Source organism: Typopeltis vanoorti, chromosome 24 (assembly GCF_054136105.1).
Source record: "Typopeltis vanoorti isolate ZY-2024b chromosome 24, IOZ_Tvanoo_1.0, whole genome shotgun sequence".
Classification (NCBI taxonomy): domain Eukaryota; kingdom Metazoa; phylum Arthropoda; class Arachnida; order Uropygi; family Thelyphonidae; genus Typopeltis; species Typopeltis vanoorti.
Window position 1 is genome coordinate 88,017,541 of NC_143572.1, and position 21,700 is coordinate 88,039,240.

A 21,700-nucleotide genomic window follows, 5' to 3' on the forward strand; every position below is an offset into this window, starting at 1 on the left:
AACAAATGATATGAAACGAGACCCACATGGGAGAAAATATACATGTTGAGTGAGTTAAGGTGATTGCCGACAGGGGAGATGATATGAAAGGGTTAGGAACATCCCCCCCCCCCCACACACACACACGAGGGTTTTTCCCTCTTCTCTCTTGGTTGGTACTCTCGTGTATTCTGGTGGGTAGATGGTTGCGTGGAGAAATGTCTCTGTTCAGGAGTGCTCGGACGAAGGATCAGCGAAGAGTTCTGTTAGGAATCCCGAGGGCAGTAATAGGGTATGCCGCTTACAAGCTGGAAGGATCATGCGCTCCTAATCATATGATGAAAGAATACATCTCTGTTCAACTGACGGGCAATCCATGAAAAAGGGCTCAGCATCTAGGCAACAGGCCTTGGAAGCAGAATCACCTTACACCATTGTTATATCTGGAGTGGGCTAGTTATGCTGGAATCGTGTGGACTTGTCATTGACTGGAGAAATCCATGCCATAGCACGGACTAAATGAATCGGAAGGGAGATCGATCAAAGAACCGCAGTCAGAAGTTGAAGGAACAAGTATAAAGAATCAATGTATATGGTAACGTTGAAAGTTCTTTGTCTATATAATGTGTATAAGAAAATTAAAATGTTATAAATGAAACTAAGGGAAATTGAGGATTGAGGACTTTCATATAATTAAGACAGGACTGTAGCACCTTAATATTAGAACGCATAGTGAGGTAACTCCCATACGGTTAAACTAATGTGTATGTTTTTGAAAGTATTAAGAAGATTTAGTCTGAGTAATGTGACATGATGTGAAAATTAATGTGAATATTGCAGTCGAGTTTGTCAGTTTGTGAAATAACATATTGATGTTGCTTCTTGATTTCCTTACTTAACACGTTCGCTGCCACGCTACTTTGGCATGGTCTGTTCCCCTACGCCGAGCAGTTTTACTACTTCAAGGTCAGTACGATAATCTCGTTACTGGAGGTAAACGTCCTACGAGTATACTCGTAGTTGGCTTGTACAGAGCATATACGGTCTATGAGAATACATAGTTTTGAAGCTAGCCCCACAAGCCAAGGATTTTCACTTCTTCAAGGTCACTACAATAATCTCGTTCCCGGCGGTAAGCATCATACGAGTATACTCGTAGCTGGCTTGTGAAGCAGGTTTACCCACTACGAGTATACTCGTAGTTGGCAGCGAACATGTTAATAAGGATACCTATAATTTTCTCTGATTAACATTGAAGTTTTTGGATTGAGTTTCTTTGTATTGTAAATTGTATTAATGTGTCAAATAAACCTTTGCTATCTTTAATCCGAGTGTCTGAGTATTAGATTCTGATGCACCACTTGCAAAAAAGATACGAATCTTAGCAGGAGAAAACAGATTATATTATAGGTCACAATTGCAAATCAGTGGTCATTATAGTACACCTTTGAGATCACTTCTTGATTAAGACATGTTTAACTTAATTTAATAGCTTAGGTGACACAGCATAAAAATATAAATATTCCAAATGCTTTAAGAGAACTGAGATTTCAAAGACTTTGCAATGCTGGTTTTGGCTCGACCCTGAGGCAATTCCTTTGTGTTTTAGAGGTACCACGTGACTCCTTAGGAAGGACACAGCGTACAGTACATATATTAATAGAATTTAAGAAAGGGAGACACAACACAACCTCCATTTTTATTCATACCATCCATATTCTGTTAAAAAATCGGTCATCCTATCACAATTCATAAATGCTTACAAGTTTTCAAGTAACCCTAATTATCTCAACACAGAAATAAAAAGCTAACACAGATTTTTAAAAATCGCAACTATCCCACACAACTAATAAATATGCAAACAGGACAGCAAAAACCTGTCAAAACAACCCAACAACCAAAACAAACTTCCCAACACAAAAAGTTATCAAACTGCCATACATCCAGAATACATACAAAGCCTACAAATACATCTTCAAACATATTGACTACAAATAGGTATTCACCCCAAACAAAAATTGGCAAATCTTCTAAAACCCACTAAATCTCACACCACACAAAGAAATATTAGAACACCACAACATAGTCTACAAATTTCCTTGCCAAAAATATTGATATCACCTACACAAGTTCTATCATCAGATTATGGGCAAGACTACAAGAACATTCTGTGACTCTAACATCCCTATTCCAGAACATTTAAACACTAAAAAATGCAACATCAAAAAGAAAAATAGAATAAAAGTACAAGGAAAACAGAAATAGCAAACAGTTCATGCCCTTGAACAAAAACATACCCTGCAAATCGACAAAGCCATCATAATAGACAGACAAGATAACGAAACAATAAATTTAGTTTAATCCTTTATCCAAATGTGAGCAAACAAAGTTTGCACCCGAAAGTATCTTCAGGACTGGGTTAAGGTGGTACAACACCAGGGCAATTCATTGCAAAGGTGGAGCAAGCTACCAACAGTCCTATCTCAGTATCTCCTATAATGCAAAACATATCTTTATCTTATAATGCAAAACATATTAGTGGCGCTAGCGTCGCCGTAGCACGTGGCGGTGAATTTGAGCTGTGCAGAAGAAAGTGATTTTTAATCGGTGAATAGTCCGTTTTTTCACCGTTTTTCTACGTTTTTGAGTGCTGAATTGTTTCTCTGAATACGAGTGTACTTCAGTGGTTGTTTTTCGGAAGTTAGTTGCTGTCGCGATATAATATATGTTGGTACCGTCAGAATCGAACGCGTAACGGTGGAAGACAAAACGAAGCTAAGTTACTGTATTTAGTTATATTTCATTTTATTTAATTATATTAGTACTTAAATGTTCTGATGTTTGTACTTTTTTCCCCTCTTATTTATTAATTGAATAATTATTAAGGATTACGCTACTCGGCAGTAAGGAATGATGGTGGATTCAGCAGCAGTCGCAAGTGGCGTAACGCCAAGTCCTCCGCCATTTAAGAACTCAATTATTAGCAATATCATAAGGGACTTTGTGGCATGCAGTACTTGCGGGATGTATGCTTCTAGGGAATTACATATGTGGCTTGTTAAAGAGAGTGGAGAGCGTATGTGTGCAAAATGCAGGCAGTTGGAGGAAAAAAGTACATTAGATATATTGATATCCGACTTTGTTGCTCCAGGAACGGAGAATGAATGTAGGAAGACAAGTAGTATGATAGGAGAGAATGAGAAAATAATGGTTGATAGTGTGGAAGGTGTGAGTGACTGTGGAAGTTTAGGAGATGGTTTTGTTTGGGAGAGTGAATTTAGATTAAGAGTGACTGACCTGCAGAGGGAGATAGATGAGTTGAAAGAGGTGAATGAGAGCAGAAGTATGAAAGATAAGATTAGGAGAATGGAAGAGATGAATGCAAGGCGAATCGGAGTAGGAAAGAGAGAGAATTTAAGGAGTATGAGTGAGAGGTATGGGGGTGCTAGAAGAGGAGAGATTGGAAACAGTAGAAGAGAGGGAATGAGAGAGAGGTATGGGAATGCTAGCAGACAAGAGGATGGAAACAGTAGGAGAGACGGAATGAGAGAGGGATATGGAAGTGCTAGAAGAGGAGAGAATGGAAACAGTAGGAGAGAGGGAATGAGAGAGATGTATGGGAGTGCTAGAAGAGGAGAGAATGGAAACAGTAGAAGAGAGAGGTATGGGAATGAAAGAAGAGGAGAGAATGGAAACAATAGGAGCAATGGAATGGTAAGAGGTATAATGTATGGTGACTCAATGATCCGTGGTGTTCAAGATAGGATGCGTGAGGAGTGTTTGCCAGGAGGAACAATAGAAAGGTGGCTATGGCAATTAAGAGAAGTGAAAGGGTGGATGAGATGATTGTGATGGTAGGAACGAATGACTTGAGTGGTAATGTAAGTCGGGCAGCGAGAGACATGAGATTTTTGCTTGAGACTGTACAGAAGAAGACAGAGAGAGGAAAAATAGTGTGCGTGTTGCCTAGGTATGATAATGATGAGCTGAGCAGAAGAGCGGTGATATTGAATGGCATAATAGCGAGAATATGTGACAAGAGAGGACTGGTATATGTGGATGCTTGGAGTGCGTTTGAGGAAAGAGAGGAGTTGTTTGCGAGAGACCGTTTACATTTGAATGAGAAAGGACGTAGGCATCTGGAGAGATTGCTGTTCTGAACGAGTCAGTGTGTCCCAGGGAGGATGATAGCAGGGGTGGCCTCTTGTGGGAATGGATACTTGGGAGAAGGGAAACGACATCAGGTAACACTGAGCCCAGTGGAGTCTAGAAGGGATAATGCTGGGTATAGAAACAAATGGCATTTACATGCTGTATACTAATACCAGGAGTATCCGGAATAAGGGAGAGGAATTGGTGGCGCAGATAGCATCAGCCTGGCCAAAAATTATTGCGATCACTGAGACGTGGTTGACAGAAGGGGATATAAAAACAGGAATAGAAGTCGCTGGGTATAGCATTTTTAGCCAGGATAGGAGGGGAAAGCGTGGTGGTGGGGTGCTGCTTATGATAAGTGATGACCTATGTCCTCTAAGAGTGGAGAATTTGGAAGGAAGTGAGACAAATGATTTTGAGAGCGTATGGTGTGAGGTAGAGGTAGGCAAGACAGGATATTTAGTGGGGTGTTGCTACAGACCCAGGAGCACAGAGGATGGGGACCAGGAGATGTTTAGACAGCTAAGTTTGGCAAGTGCAAGAAGAATGATTGTTATGGGAGATTTTAACTTCAGTAGTATAAATTGGAGAGAGGAAGATGCATGTAACAATAGGGGAATGGAATTTCTAGAATTCTTGAGGGACAAATGTCTTAGGCAACATGTAACAGAGGGAACAAGAGGTTCAAAAATTTTGGATTTGGTTATAGCATCAGAAGAGTTGATAATAACTGAGTTGACGTCTCTCCCACCAGTTGGAGAGAGTGACCATATGGTTTTGACTTGGAAAATGAATAGACATGCAGGAGTATCAAAGAGACGGGAACTTATGTGGAATTATAAGGCAGGTGATTATAATAGTCTTAGACGTCAACTTCGGGAAGTTTCATGGAGGGAGGAATTGGAAGGCCGGGATATCACCAGTGCGTGGGAAATTGTGAAAGAATATTTGTTATCAGCAATGGTAAGTTGTATACCACGAGTGAAGAAGAGGGCGCAATTTGGAGTAAAGTGGATGACAAACAATATTAAACAGGAATTGCATGCGAAAAAGAGGCTATGGAAGAGATATAAGGAGACAGGTGAAGAGATGCATGAGGAATATAAGACACAGGCCAGAAGAGTGACTCGTGTGGTAAGGAAAGCGAAACTGGAATATGAGAGGAGATTGGCCCTAAGACCCAAAGAAAATCCTAGGGAATTTTTTAGCTATGTGGCCAGTAGGAGGAGAAATGACTGTGGAAGAATGATATTGTGGGATAAAAATCAGAATAGAGTGACTGATGCAGAGGACGTAGTGGAATTGTTCAATGAACACTTTATTGGAGTATTTCATCCTAGACGAGTCAGTTTTAATGCTAGAGGGATAGGACTGGTACGAGGTCTGGAGGTACAGGAGGAGAGTGTGTTTCAGATACTGAGTACTCTGGATGTCAGTAAAGCTGTGGGACTGGATGGTATTTCGCCACGAGTTTTGAGAGAATGTGCTAGGGAATTGACAATACCTTTAACGTGGCTTTTCAATCAAAGTCTGGCTTTGGCAAAGGTGCCCAGGGAATGGAAGGAAGGTAAGATAGTGCCATTGCATAATGGTGGTAACAGACTGGAAGTGTCTAATTATAGGCCAGTCTGTGTGTCATCAGTAGTTGTTAAGATCTTGGAGAAAGTAGTGAGGGACCGTGTACAGCATTGGGCAGATGAGTGTAATGTAATCTGTGAGAATCAACATGGATTTGTGAAAGGACGCTCTTGTTTTAGCAATATGCTAGCCTTTTATAATAAAGTTACAAGAGCATTAGATGAGGGAAAGGCATATACTGCAATTTTCTTAGACTTGGCGAAGGCATTTGACAGGGTGCCACATGATAAGCTGATATTTAAGTTGCAGCACATGGGTCTGGATGTCAGATTGGTCAACTGGATTCAGGATTGGCTGTCTGATAGGTATCAGAGAGTTGTGTATTGTGGAGCAGTTTCCAGGAGGCAGAGGGTTACAAGTGGGGTCCCACAGGGCTCAGTACTAGGACCTATATTGTTTAACCTTTATATCAATGACATAGCCAGTGGATTGCAGGGGGATATTCAGTTGTTTGCGGATGATGCGAAGCTTGGAAGGATTATTAGTAATAGTGCAGATGTGGTAGCCCTGCAAGAGGATTTAAATAAGCTAGATAGATGGGCAAATGAATGGGGGTGTCAGTTTAATGCAGCAAAATGTAAGGTCTTGAGGTTTGGGAAACATCGATGGGATGCTGCATACTCTATGGGAGGAGTTATACTGGAGGAAGTAGGGGAGACAAGAGATCTGGGGTTGATGATTGATAGAAACCTGAAGTTTAGGGGACATATTGCAAAGGTGGTGAAGGTAACACAGAGGATTGCTGCTATTATGAGAAGGACACTGACCGACCTGCAGAGATAAGAGGGTTATCATTCCGTTGTATAAGTCTCTGATCAGACCACACTTGGACTATTGTTCTCAGATTTGGTCCCCAGGATTTGAAGGGGATAAATTAACTGTGGAAAGGATACAAAGACGGATGACAAAGATGGTTTCTGGACTGTACAAGGATAGTTATGAGGATCGGCTGAGAGAATGTGGACTGCAGAGTTTGGTGGATAGAAGAAGGAGAGGTGATATGATTGAGACTTTTAAACTGTTGAGAGGTGGTTACAGGGTTGACACTGGGGAGTTCTTTCGCTTGGTTGATCAGCGGGAAGGAGTGATGACAAGAGGCCATCCCTGGAAGTTACGAAAGGAAACTGTGAGCAAGAGGGTAAGAAGTGGTTTCTTTGTGTGGAGGGTGGTTGAGCCGTGGAATGCATTGCCTGATGGAGTAGTGGGAGCGAGAACGGTCAGTGGGTTTAAGGAGTGGTATGATAAACTTTGTGCTTCTCAGGGGGGACCTCCCCTCGATGAGTCTTGACAGACTTTATGTCTTAGAAAGGACCTCCCTCGATGAGTGTTTTGACTCCTTTGAGGCCTGAATAATAATAATAATAATAATATCTCCTTGCGGATATGTCTATTGTTATGCATTAAGGGAAGGGCCACTACCCAGACTAGTTTCGACCTTTATTGAGGTCTCTTCAGTGGGAGCCAGGCCCAAGTGGAGATATCAGGCAGAAGCATTAGCAGGTCATCTCCACCTATAGGAATTGCCAATTGGTGTGCCACCCTTTTTTTCACCACCTTTGCAACGAGTTTCCCTGGTGTTGTACCACCTTAACCCAGTCCTGAAGATACTTTCAGGTGCAAACTTTGTTTGTTCATACTTGGATAAAGGATTAAACTAAATTTATTATACTCTAACCAAGTGAAAAATAAACTTTCAATAACGAAACAGTGCTTAGAATATCGGAAATGATAGCCATAAAATGTGACGAGAACTCAATCAACGTCCACTGATCCTACATAATCTCTGAGTGTTGGAAGCTTCACAACATTAAAATTAGGTCACAACTCTGACTACTAGGCGATAACAAAGTCTTCAAAGGCTGACATGACATAGCATCCACTTCCTCCATGAGTTCGGATGACGACCTACACGGTCGAAACGGCTCGCACCCCTTCAACCCTCTCCCTGGCCCCCCCTTTTCCCATAAACCCTTCCCCTAAAAAACAGTTTCTATTTTCAGCACCCTTTTTCATCTTTTCCCTCCCTACAAAAAAAAAGTGTTCTGCACACCCTTAAAAATAAGATATGTATATATTATACAAAAAACCCAGTTTTTTTCAAATTAATTCTCCCACATTGCCTAAGCCCTCCCCTTTCAACACCATAACAGCAGAAGTATGCATACCGCAGAAAGAAGACAGACAACATTCAAGAAAATGGATGTGCAAATTTTCTTCTATTATGCTATATATATTTGTCTCTAAAATACACCTGCAATGCCCTAAGAATTCTTGAATAAAAAGCCAATGACATTAAAACAGACACTCCTAAACAAAAGCAGCCAAAATAGCTGTAAAAATAACAAAAATGTTATAATTATTTATAACATTGAACCCTGTGAAACTCCACTTGTAACTTTCCTACTCCATCATTAAAAAAAAACGGACCAGCAGTGGTCAATATTCTCCTCAACATTGCTGAAATTCTCTCAAATGTCTTCACAATCTTTGCAATATGTCCCCAGACTTTAAATCTCTATCCACAATCACTACAAGATCCCTCGCTAACTCCACTTCTTCCAGTATAACTCCACCAAGTTAGTATGAAGCATCCCTTTTGCAGTTTCCAAATTTTAAAATCTTACATTTAGTTGCATTAAACTTACATCTCTGTGGTTTTGCTCACCCTTCCAGCTCATTCAAATCCTCTTGAAGAGTCAAAACATCAGCACCATTACTAATAACCCTCCCACGCTTCACATCATCTGCAAACAAGTGAACATCTCCCTGTAGTCCTGCGACAATATCATTGACATAAAGATTGAACAGCAATGATCCCAAGACTGAACCCTGTGAAATTCCACTTGTAACTTTCCTCCTCCATCATACTGCTCTCCCCCATATACAATTCTGATATCTATCAGACAGCAATCACCAATCCACTCCACCAACCTGATATCGAAACCCATATGATGAAACTTAAAAATCAACTTGTCATATGGCATCCTGTCAAATGCCTTGGGAAAAAAAAAAAAAAAAAACCAGTAGTGTATATTCCTTATCTTCATCCACTACTCTTGTTAATCTATTGTAAAAGGTAATCAAATTACTAAAACAAGAACGTCCTTTAACAAATCTATGCTGGCCTGCTTAAATAATATTACCCTTATCTGTCCAGTTCTGTATGAGTTCTTACCAATTTCTCTAAAATCTTATATAAGTCAACTCAGTCACAATCAGATCCTGTAATTCTATGACCAAATCCTGAGTTCTCGTGTTCCGTGCACTACATGTTGTTTAAGATAGTTGTCCATCAAATATTCAAAAAATTCAGTTCCCTTATCACAGCATACTATCTCCTCTGCCCAGTATATCACTATAGTTGAAGTTACCCAGAATGACTGCCCGCTTTGCCTGCCAAATTGATTTGCCTAAACATTTCCTGTTTATCACCATCTACATTCACTGGCCTGCAGCAACGTCACACTACATATTTTGTCCTATAAACATCCATCTAATGCCATATAGTCTTAAAGCCATTAGTGTTATTTCCACTGAGATTCTGTACCCCGAGAGCACACAATTCATCTCTTATCACGAGTTACCCTCCGCCACCACATTTAAAGCACTGCCCTACAGATATCAAAGAATAACTATTACATATATATAACATATATGCACTTTCCTCTGGGCAAGTTCCTGAACAGTGGAAAGAGGGTCCAATAATACCAATTCCAAAAAGGGGTAACCTGAACAAACCTGAAAACTACAGAGGAAGCACACTAGTCTCCACTCCACTAAAAATCTACAATAGAATGATATTAAATAGAACTGAACCACATATAACTCCATTACTTCATACAAAAGAGGCTGGATTACTCAAAAAAAAAAAAACGTGGTACTCTAGAATACATTCATTCATCAGAAGACTAATAGAAGTTTCAAAGGACAAGAATCTACCATTGCTTTTGAATTTTATTGACTTGACTAAAGCATTTGATTCTGTTGACAGGGAACGACTATGGGAAACGCTCAAACTTTATGGCATTCCACCTAAACTTATCAGGGCAAGCCACAGTACTAATTAACGGAAACAAAACAGACAGTTTTCCCATCACCACAGGAGTCCTACAGGTAGATACTCTGGAACCATATCTCTTCATCATAGTGACTGACTATATTTTTAAATTAATGCAAGTTAAATCTGGAATTCTTATCAAAGACCCCCAAAAAAAGATGCACTTTCAAGACCTGAGCTTTGCAGATGATACAGTCCTCATTGACTCCAACATTACAGATGCCCAAAATCACTTCATCAGCCTTAGGAGAACTGAGGAAATATCATCATCAAATTCCTGATATATACCCTCATGGGGTGTACAGGATATGATAGTACTAAATGAAAAATTTACATCATTACTAACTTCCTATCTACAATTTTCCTCCAAATCAGTCTGTTACTTGTCAAGACTCCAATATTATCATTATCAGAGCTTATATTTCTATTGTCTAAGGCACATTGAACCGTATCAATCCACCTATACCTTGGTCTTCCTCTGGGTCATTTTCCCGCCAACCTGGGAACACTTGTTTTGCTAATCTTTCCTTGACCTCTGTTTCCTTGGTCACTTAAACCTCTGTTTAAGTGACCATACCACCTGAGATTAGCTCTGCTAACGCATCCCTGGATGCCAACAATGTCAAGTTCTTTCCTAATATCCTCGTTTTTCATATGATATTGCCATTGATGCCATTTGTTCATGCCTGTAATCTTTCTCAGGACTCTCATATCTGCGGTCTCTAGTCTTTGGTCAAGTGTTTTACTTCTGACCAAGCTCTCAGATCCATAAGTTAAAACTGGTTTGAACACTGTCTTGTATACAGCTAATTTAGTGTTCTGACTAATTTCTCTCTTATTCCATATGAATTTATTAAACTGGCTTCCAACCATACCAGCTTTGTTGATTCTGTTGTCTATTTCCATATTTAATTTACCATCTTCAGTAAAAATTGTGCCTAAGTAGCTGAAATGTTTTACTTGTTCCACAGGTTCCCCGTCCAAAACACAGTTGACCTTTTCAACAATTCTACCCATTTTCATTATCTTTTTAATGCTGACCTTCATACCATATCTATTACAACAGTTATTCAATTTAGTCAGGGAATCTTGCAAACTTGTAGCGGATTTATTTAGAAGTATAACATCATCCGCATAAAGCAAAGAGCTGACATTAACATCTCTAATATCCAATAAAGAGTGGAAGGAGGGCAAGATTGTGCCACTTCATAAAGGAGGTGATCAAACTCAAGCATCAAACTATAGGCCTATCTCCGTGTCAGGTGTTGTGGTTAAGTTGTTGGAGAAGCTTGTGAGAACTAGGATTCAGAGTTCGGTTGACAACAATGGTATAATCTTTGATGGACAGCATGGAATTGCTAAAGGGAGGTCATGTTTTAGAAATATACTTACTTATTACAATAAAGTGAGTGCTTCCTTGGACAGAGGAGAAGGATACATAGTAATATACTTGGATTTCGCAAAGGCTTTTGATAGAGTACCTCATTATAAGTTGACAGTCAAACTAGAACAGATGGGGTTGGTTATTTGATTAGTGCATTGGATTGGTGACTGGCTATCTGATAGGTATCGACAAGTTGTGTGTTGGGGGTGTGATATCCAGGAAAAGGAAAGTCACTAGTGGAGTGCCTCAGGGGGTATGTTTTAGGGCCATTACTATTTAACTTGTATGTTAATGATATTGGCGAAGATTTGGATGGAGATATTCAGTTGTTTGTAGATGATGCAAAGTTGGGACGAAACATAAAGAGTAGTGAAGATGTTGTGGCCTTGCAAGAAGACTTGAATAAATTGAGTGATTGGGCAAGCAAATGGGGATGTGAGTTCAATGTTGCAAAATGTAAGGTTTTAAAATTTGGAAAACAAAGATGGGATGCAGAATTTATGCTTGGTGAGAATATATTGTTGGAAGTATAGGAAATAAAAGATCTGGGGTGATAGTGGATAAGGATCTAAAATTTAGGGTACACATCGCCAAAATTGTGAAGACAACACAAGGACTTCTGGGAATGATGTGGAGGACACTGACACGTAGAAGTAGGGAGATTCTTGTTTCATTGTATAAGGATTTGATTAGGCTACACATGGACTATTCTGCCCAGATTTGGTCACCGGGTTTTCAGAAGGATGAAGAGATGTTAAAAAGGGTCCAAAGGCGATTGACTAAGGTAGTTTCTGACCTCTGGAATATTGAGTATGAGGAAAGATTGAGAAGATGTAATTTACAGTCTAGTGGAGAGAAGGAAGAGGGGAGATATGATAGAGACCTACAAGTTGGTAAGGGGCTGTTATAAGATCAATGGTGGAGAAGTTCTACAGAGAATAGTGGGAGATCAGGGAAGAACCAGAGGTCATCCCTGGAAACTGTACAAAGAGGGTGTGAGTAGGTGAGTGAGAGATTTTTTCGTGCAGAGTTGTGAATAATTGGAATGCCTTGCCTGAGAGTGTCGTATCTGCAAGGAGTTTGAGTGTGTTTAAAACACGGTATGATGAGATGTGTGTGTGTGATAAAAGGACCTCCCAGATGAGTCTTTGACTCCATGAGGTCTTGTTAAATAATAATAATAATAATAATAATAATAATAATCATATCATGTTTAATACCACTTTCCTTCATAATGTGATCCATATAGATAATGAATAACAGATGGGTTAATGTACATCCTTAGAATTGAAGGAAGTACTTCCAGTACTTCCTTCAATTCTAATTACCGACTTATAACTCAAATACAGACTAAGTATTGCTTGATATAATGCCCCATTGACATCATACAACTGTAGCGTATTGAATAGCTTCTCTCTTTGACACCTTGTCATATGCCTTTTCCAGATCGACAAAACTTAAATACAGATCCTTGTTATATTCCCATGTTTCTCAACTATTTGTCGTAAAGTGAAGATCTAATCCTGACAGCCTCTATTTGGCCTGAATTCAGCTTGTTCCTCACCAAGCTTCTCTTCTATAATCCTTCTCAACGGTTTCTCAAGTAAACTGGCATAAAGCTTACCAGGAACACTCAGTAGAGAAATACCTCTGTAATTCTCACAATCAGTTTTATTTTCCTTTTTTATATATGGGTACTATGAGAGCTCTACTCCAATCATCTGAAATTTGTCCTTCTGTCCAGGCCCTCTGAACTATGCAGTGTAGCCACTGTAAAACCTTTATACCTCCATACTTGAGCATTTCTGGTCTAATATCATCTAATCCAGCAGCCTTTCCACATTTCAGACTTTTGATGGCTTTTTCTACTTCAAGTATGCATATGCATTCCTGACTGTATGCCTGTTGAGTGTTTTTTTATCACCGTGCTATCACAGCTTGTTTCATTTAGCAATTTTTCGAAGTAATTACTCCATACTTCAAGGATATCTTTTTCTCCTGTTTTCATGTCACATTTATCATCTCTAACTCCTTTTATAGTACTCCTTCCTCAATTTCTAAGCTTCTTCAACAACCTCCAGAATATCTTACACCTTCTTGATATTTATTTTCTATGTTCTTGCCAAAGTCCTCCCATGACTTTTGTTTAGCTAGTTATACACAGTGTTTCGCTTTCGTACATTTGTCTCTGTATTTTCTAAGAGCAAAAGCTGACTTATTTGCCAAGAACTTTTGATATGCTTTCTTCTTTTCCTTCACTGCCTCTTTAACTTCCTGTGTCCACCATGGAGTTCTGATTTTTTCTATCCTTGCAGACAACCTCACCACATGCCTCTCTGGGCGAATGAATTAGGGCTTTCTTCAAGGCTTGCCACTGAATCTCCAAGGTTTGATTCCTGTTCTCAAACTCTTTCATTTTTTCTTCAATAATCTTTGTGTATTTTAATCTACGGCTCACATCTGAGAGCTGCTCAACTTTTATTCACTTTAAAACTTTCTTGCATGTTATTCTGTTCAATATGAAATTCAATTTTATCCTGCTCTAGACTAAATAGTGATCGCTTCCAATTTCAAATCCTCTATACACTCTGGTGTCCTGCACCAGGAGAAAACATCACTATCAACAATAACATAGTCAATGAGACTTTTCTTATTCCCTGCCTCTTCTCTGCATGTGAATTTGCGAACATTTTTATGTTGGAACATGGTGTTAGTAATAACCAGTCCATATCCTGAGCAGAAATCCAACAGGTATTTGCCATTATTATTGGCTTTGCTCTTTTCTCCAAATTTTCCCAAAATATTTTTGTATGTCTCACAATCATTTCCTACTCTGCTATTTAGATCCCCAACAAGGACCAACTTTTCCTTTTTTATTGTGTCAGTTGCTTTTTCTAAAGCATCAAAAAATTCCTCCACTTCTACCTTAGTAGAACCTTCTGTGGGACCATAGACAGAAATAAGTCTCATTGTCCAATTCCTCATTCTGATATTTGCCCACATCACTCTACTTGAGGCTGCCTGCCATTCAAGAAGATTAGCCTCGTATTTTATGTTGAATACTATGGCTACTCCTTCTTTTCCTTGATTGTCATTTCCTGAATATAATGTTTTGTATTTATTGTTCAGAAAGATCTCACCAGTTTTTGTCTTTTTTGTTTCAGTCACCCCTATTATGTCAATCTGGTACTTACCTAATTCCTCAGCCAGCTGCATTTCTTTCCCATTCAAGCTTCTTATGTTGATAGTACCGATCTTTAACTCTGGTGATGTTGAGTTTGTGTGTGCTTTCAGATTTGTTCCAGTAGCTGAATTTTCGCTGTTCGCCCTGGTTCTCTGGCAAAAACAATGGGGCCTTGTTTAACCGGGCGACGCCCCAGCCGGCATGAAATTTTGTTATGTTTGACTGAAGAAATATTTGGACTAAAAATAAACTCCCAAAAAAACAACGATATTAAAACATCAGATAGATGGGTACATATATATAAATCAAAATGATCACCATGAAGAAGTAGAGGTCTTTGTATACCTTGGATCACACATCTCAGATTCCTTAACAGACATTAAAACAAGAAAACAGAAAGCACTGCAGTTCCACAGTAGTCTTAATAAAGTATGGAAGTCAAGCCTCATCTCAAAGGAGACGAAGATTCATCTTTACAAGTGCACCAGCCAGTCTATCTTTCTGTACGGCTCCCAGACCTGAAACATCTCAACAAAAGCAGCAACCAATATTATAAATAGTTTTGGAACTACTTGTCTAAGAAATATCCTGGATTAATCCTGGGAAGACCACATTCCCAACTCTACTATATTAGATGAAACCCAGCAAGATCCTCTAGTCAGCACTGTTCAAAGAAACCAAATAAAATGGCTTGGCCACCAACTCAGACATCCACCCTTTGATGCCCTGGTCCTGTACGCCACAGATGGAAAAGGAAAAAGAGGCAGACCCTGAACTCCATATTGGAAATGCATCAGCATTTCCCCGTTTCCCTCCAAATCTCTGCATTAGAGATCCATCAATTAGCATATGACAAAGAAGCCTGGGTTTCCTTCACGTCATAACAGCCTCCAAGTGCCATCTTAGTGTACACAGACTACTTATTTGTTTTGATTGGTTTCCCTATTTATAATTGTAAAATTATAAATAAATGATGATGATCCTGCTGAAGTGTACTCTTCGATTTCGGACACTTCGGAGGATGTTCTGTTAGAACATCCTCCTTCTCAGTTTACCAGGTTTCACTTATATCAACAACTTTTGGAGAGAATGAGTCATTCAGACTCATTCCCTTTACTCCTAATGCTCCTAGCATTTGTATACAGAAAAACCAGTGAATTGCCAGCCTTCTTACAGTCATTATTACTCCCCTCATACTCACCTGGCTCTGTAATATAGTGTACACCTCTCATTTCTCAAGCCACTATTTCCCACATGAGGCCATCCCTGCAACATTCCACCTGTGCAATTGTAGTTTCCGTGTCCTGACACACTCACTTGCCCAAAAAACAACAGGCTCTCCAAATGCCTGTGACCTGCATTCAAATGCAGTCCATCTCTTGCATACACCTTCCATCTATTCTCAAACATACTCCCCACATCCGTATATTCCAGACCTCTTTTCCTGCCCATTCTCACTAATCATCTCATCCACTCTGCATTATCATACTGGGAGCAACACACTATCTTTCCCCGGATATATTTCTATAGCACTATATATGTAACATCAACCTCAAATCTACATGATTCACACTACTTCTCCGGTCATTCGTTCCAACCATTACTATCATCTCCTCTACACTTTCACCCCTCCTCACTGCCACACTCTCTATCATTCCACCAGGCACGTATTCCTCTGACACGCTATTCTACACACTCCAAATCATCAAATCACCATACATGACACCCCTGAATAGTTTTATTCATCCTTCTTTCACTGGCATCCCTTACTCTTATGGCTTGTAATCTCTCTACTTTCTCTCCCTTGCTTCCACAGTCTCATCTTTCTGCAATTTCCTTTCTTCTACTGTCTCTCTCATTCTCTTGCCTTCCTCCCCTCCCCCTTGCTCTCTGATGCTATTCTTTTACACTTACTCTCATTCCTCTCACACTAGCCAACCTCTCTATTCTCCCAAGATCTTCATTCGCAACTCAGTCTTCATTCCTTCCATTTCCTTTCTCAGCACTTCTGTTTATCTCTCTCTCTCTCTACATTCTGCTTTTCAATTGCCATTGACACACACACACAATTATGGCCATTAGACAAACTATCTATGTCTGCTAAGCTATCCAAGGCTAAATCTATATATAGATCTTTAACATTCTCTCCATCCTCCAACACACTACTGGCATCCACAAACTGAAAATCACCCGTTTCTGAAGCACTATCTCTGCTACTGCTAAATTCTGAGATCAAGACACTCATGTCTCCAGCACCTCCCACTGCCTGCATTTCATGAACACACACACACATTCCCGTCTTGAACCTGCCACATTCTTAAAACAACAGGACATGTACATGCCACATGCATAGCAAGCTACAAAATCTTCAACTAGAATTTGAATAATATAGTCTTTAAATGGGGGGAGGGCTAGAGCTATTACTGAAACTGGCAGCTACCATGTTGAATATAATCGCTACACATGGAGACAATACTGATATCGTAAAATCCTAACTAAATACTAAACAAATATTACACAATTATACAAAAACATCAATTCAAATATCAGTATTGTCATGAAATAAACATATCTTTCCTTACTGCTAATGCTTATCTTTTTGTGAACAGCTCATGTCATTTATTGGATCTGTCTTTGCACACTAGCAGCACCATCTTTTATATGCCATACAAGATGTGTGCATGCCTACTAGCAAGCTCTGAAAAATATCCTCAAACATTACAGAAAAATTATTTCTTTCCCTTTTACAGCTTTGGTTATTATTGTGGAATGCTTTACCTCTGCATTCCACAATAATAACCACCAAGATTAATAATAAATAATAATAATAAGATAATAATAATAATAAATAATAAGAAGAATAAGGGAGGTCATGTTTTAGTAATCTACTTACTTATTACAATAAAGTGACCGCTTCCTTGGACAGAGGAGAAGAATACACAGTAATATACTTAGATTTCACAAAGGCTTTTGATAGAGTACCTCATGATAAATTGATAGTCAAACTAGAGCAGATGGGGTTGGATATTACATTAGTGCATTGGATTGGAGACTGGCTATTTGATAGGTATCAACAAGTTGTGTATGGGAGGAGCGATATCCAGGAAAAGGAAAGTCACTAGTGGAGTGCCTCGGGGGTCTGTTTTAGGTCCATTACTGTTTAACTTGTATATTAATAATATAGGTGAAGATTTGGATGGAGATATTCAGTTGTTTGCAGATGATGCAAAGCTGGGACGAATAATGAAGAGTAGTGAAGATGTTGTGGCCTTACAAGAAGACTTGAATAAATTGAGTGATTGGGCATGGAAATGGAGATGCAAGTTCAATGTTGCAAACTGTAAAAAAAAAAAAAAAATCAGCTAACGCCTTTTTATTCCCGTATACAGAGAGTAAGCGAGGCCATTTAGCCCAATCTAACTTTTGGAGACTGAGTGGGCAGTTCAATCTCCACTAGTACCAATCAGAGATAGATAGCCCAAGGCTATCACTAATTAAGTGGTACACAGTGAAGAGAGATGGCTCAAATGTGCCGCCATCTCGTGGTCCCTAACACAATATATTTAATGTCTGAAATAATGTGGGTTCTACGGTCGATTTTCTTGAGTTTATGGGACGAAAAACCCGAGTTTCCGGGAGGAAAAACCTGCTTGCCCGTGCCAGAGATCGGGCAAGCGGGTTTTTTGTCCTGTTGCAAAATGTAAGGTTTTAAAATTTGGAAAACAAAGATGGGATGCAGAATTTATGCTTGGTGAGGATATATTGTTGGAGGTGGAAGAAATAAGAGATCTGTCGGTGATAGTGGATATGGATCTGAAATTTAGGGGACACATAGCCAAAATTGTCAAGACAACACAAATGCTTCTGGGAATGATGGGGAGGACATCGACGTGTAGAAGTAGGGAGATTCTTGTTCTGTTGTATAAGGCTTTGATTAGGCCACACATGGACTATTGTGCCCAGATTTGGTCACCTGGTTTTCAGAAATATGAAGAGATGCTGGAAAGGGTCCAAAGGCGATTGACTAATGAGGAAAGATTGAGAAGATGTAATTTGCAGAGCCTGGTGGACAGGAGGAAGAGGGGAAATATGATAGAGACCTATATGTTGGTAAGGGGTTGTTATAGGATCAATGCTGGAGAGGTTCTCCAGAAAACAGTAGGAGAACCAGAGGTCATCCCTGGAAAATGTATAAAGAGGATGTGAGTAGGGGAGTGAGAGGCAGGTTTTTTTCGTGCAGAGTTGTGAATGATTGGAATGCCTTGCCTGAGAGTGTTGTGTCTGCAAGGAGTTTGAATGTATTCAAGGCACGGTATGATGAGCTGTGTGTGTGTGATAAAAGGACCTCCCAGACGAGTCTTTGACTCCATGAGGTCTTGGGGTAATAATAATAATAATAATAATAATAATAATAAAAATAATAATAATAATAGCAACCTGCTACTTACTTGCTAAGTTTATTGTTATGGTTATCTTCTTTTTGAAAAAAATCTGTCTTCATTCTGTAGATACATATAAACATAATAATCCAGTGCACTATACAGCTTACAATCAATACAATGGGAAACACAGTAGCAAAAACTGCCATACAAAATATTCGGCAAGAAATCAAACATACATTAGCTATAATGAACATCAGAGTTGAAAATATTGTCATGTTTCCTTTATTCTTTTGAGTTTTGCGCAGATTCCTTTGATAACACCCTACACCCCATCCTACAGATATTAAGGAACACGCTATCGATGTCCTTTGATAAATACCTGAAATCACATAAAAATTTAATTTGTTTTTTAATTTAATAAATAAAGTTTAATTTCTGTAGTACAAGATCCAAAAAACAAAACAACATTAGAGTAACAAATGCTTCTCTCATTAAATAAACCAGATTGACTAAAATAAATATACTCCTTTCAAAACATGAAAAAAATTGAAAACTATATCCAAATTTAAATTCTATAGTAGCTGTTTGTTTTTTTTTGTAGAGGGTAATATTTCCTTCATAGAATAATTTCATTCCTTGACAATGAAATCCAGATATGTATATAATAATATTCATATAAAAAAATATTTTCTTTCTTTTGAGGACTACCATGGAATGCATGGAGTGGAGGGAGAGGAATGGATAGAAAGAAGATCAATAATGCTTGAGATGCAATCATGAACTATTTAACAGTAGCAGTGTCTGAATGCATTATGGGACTGAATAAGTAGGTATGCAATGGACAAATGGAGGGATTGAGTATGTAATCTGAAAGAGAAATCTAATATGAAATAATTATGAAACATATAATAATACGAAATATATAATCAAATTAGCCAAGCAAATAAGAAAAGGACGATCATTATGGGTGCTTTTAATTATGGCAATATAGATCGGGATGATGATGATGAGATAGCAACTGGAAGTAAAGAAAATAACTTGGAATGAGGAATTAGTTGGAAAAGAGATCAATCCAGCTTTTGGGGATATTCAAGAACTATCTAGTAGAAGCAATACCTAAATATATTCCAATGGTCAGAAGGTTAAATAAGGTATGTGAAATGGATGAATGAAGTGATTAAGTGTGATTCAGAGGAGAGGCATTATGGAGGCAACCAGGAAAGGAGAGTGGCTTGGTTGGTAAGGGTAGAAACAGTGAAATATGAACACCAGTTAGCTAATATAAGCAAAAAGAATCTTGGGGAGTTATTTTGATATATAGCCAGCAAAAAAAAAAAAAAAAAAGGATGACATTGATTGAAGAAAATTGTATAAGAACAACTGCTGCAGAAGATATACTTAATGAGAAGTTCATAAAGGTCTTTCATTCTTGTGAATGTGACATCGTGGAGAGTTGAGAGCAGTTGATGATGATAGGGAGAGACTGACTGTAAGTGAGCAAGAGGTATATAGGGGAATTGGGACTTCATGTTAATAAGGTTGTGGGACTTAATAATATATCACCACGTATTCTGAAGAAATGTGCCAAGGAGTTGGCATCTGACCTGATATATTTTTTTAATATGAGTCTTGCACTGAGTCGAATTCCAAAGGAGCGGAGGTAGGGCAAGATTGTGCCGCTTCATAAGGGAGGCGATTTCTTATTACTTATTACAGACCTTACATCTAAACTACCTGGATTTGGACTACCATGTCATCTTTGGACAACCTTAAACTGCATTAGAACTGGTCATGGCAGATGTAAACACTATCTACATAAACTGAAATGGACCGACTCTCCTGCTTGTGACTGCAGTTATCACTCTCAAACTATTGGCCGCATTTTACTTGACTGCCTGATATATGCTTTTGAGGCCACTATACAAGATATATATAATGTTACAACAGATGCTATAAACTGGTTTGAAAATTTCTTTTATGCGGCTTTTATTCGTCATACATCTGTTACATTGGAGAAGAAAGTGTTGTGTATGTGGTCAAGTTCAATTGTAAGGGTGGTTCCACTGTGTTCCATTGGAACTGCTTTGACAACGACAACTGAACTTGACCACACTTTCCTCTCCAATGGCTATAGCGATCACAGTATCAAAAATAAAAAAAAAAACAGTTCCTCCCCCATTCCATGGTCTTCTAGTCAGAAAGAGTTTAGAAATGTCATCACCATACCCTACATCCGTGGCACATCCGAAAAAATAGCCATGATTTTAAACACACACAGCATTTAAGCCCCACTGCAAACTTGTTACCCCTATCTGTTCTACAAAATATCAACTCCCTTCTCTCTCAGTGCCAGGAGTTTATAAAGTACCCTGCTCCTGTAAGCTAGCATACTTTGGACAGACAGGCAGATCAGCAACCATCCGCCTGGAGGAACACGTCATACATCTGCAACCACGACTATGGTCAGTCAGGCCTTGCTGACCATGTCTTGGATACAACCCATAGGATCTCATGGGAAAAAACCACCATGCTCCACCACAGCAAATTAAAAAAAGAAATATTATTCTTAGAATCAGCAGCAGCTCTCAGAAATCAACCAAATCTTAATAAATATGGTTGCATTAAGCTTCCTAAGATTTGGGAAACACTTATCACCAGAGGTCCCACCCTACATTCCAGGCCATCTACAACCGCCCTTAGAGGGCGCTTCACTTAGTTAGGACTTTAGTGTCACCCACATGGTTGGGCTTAGTATTGTTTGTTATTTGTGTTTATGTTACATTAGTTTTTTTGTAATCCCTGAAGACGAAATATAGGAAGTATTAAATTCTGTTTTAATCCTTTCTGAGTGTTGTAAAAAATCCATTAAATCTCCAACATGATATAACGTATTTTGTTCTTGTAGGTGTGGTGTCAAGCAT

At 38.9% G+C, this 21,700-nt stretch overlaps 1 protein-coding gene across 3 annotated transcripts in view; it reads right to left on the minus strand.

The window, feature by feature from the left end:
* Positions 1 to 21,700, minus strand: part of LOC150093528 (XK-related protein 6-like) — a 131,843-nt gene that overhangs the window by 79,567 nt on the left and 30,576 nt on the right. For all 3 annotated transcript variants that reach the window (XM_090413772.1, XM_090413769.1, XM_090413771.1), the window contains exon 3: positions 18,846 to 19,158. In XM_090413772.1, the coding sequence (XP_090269898.1) occupies positions 18,846 to 19,158 (313 nt within the window). The remainder of the gene's footprint in view (positions 1 to 18,845; positions 19,159 to 21,700) is intronic.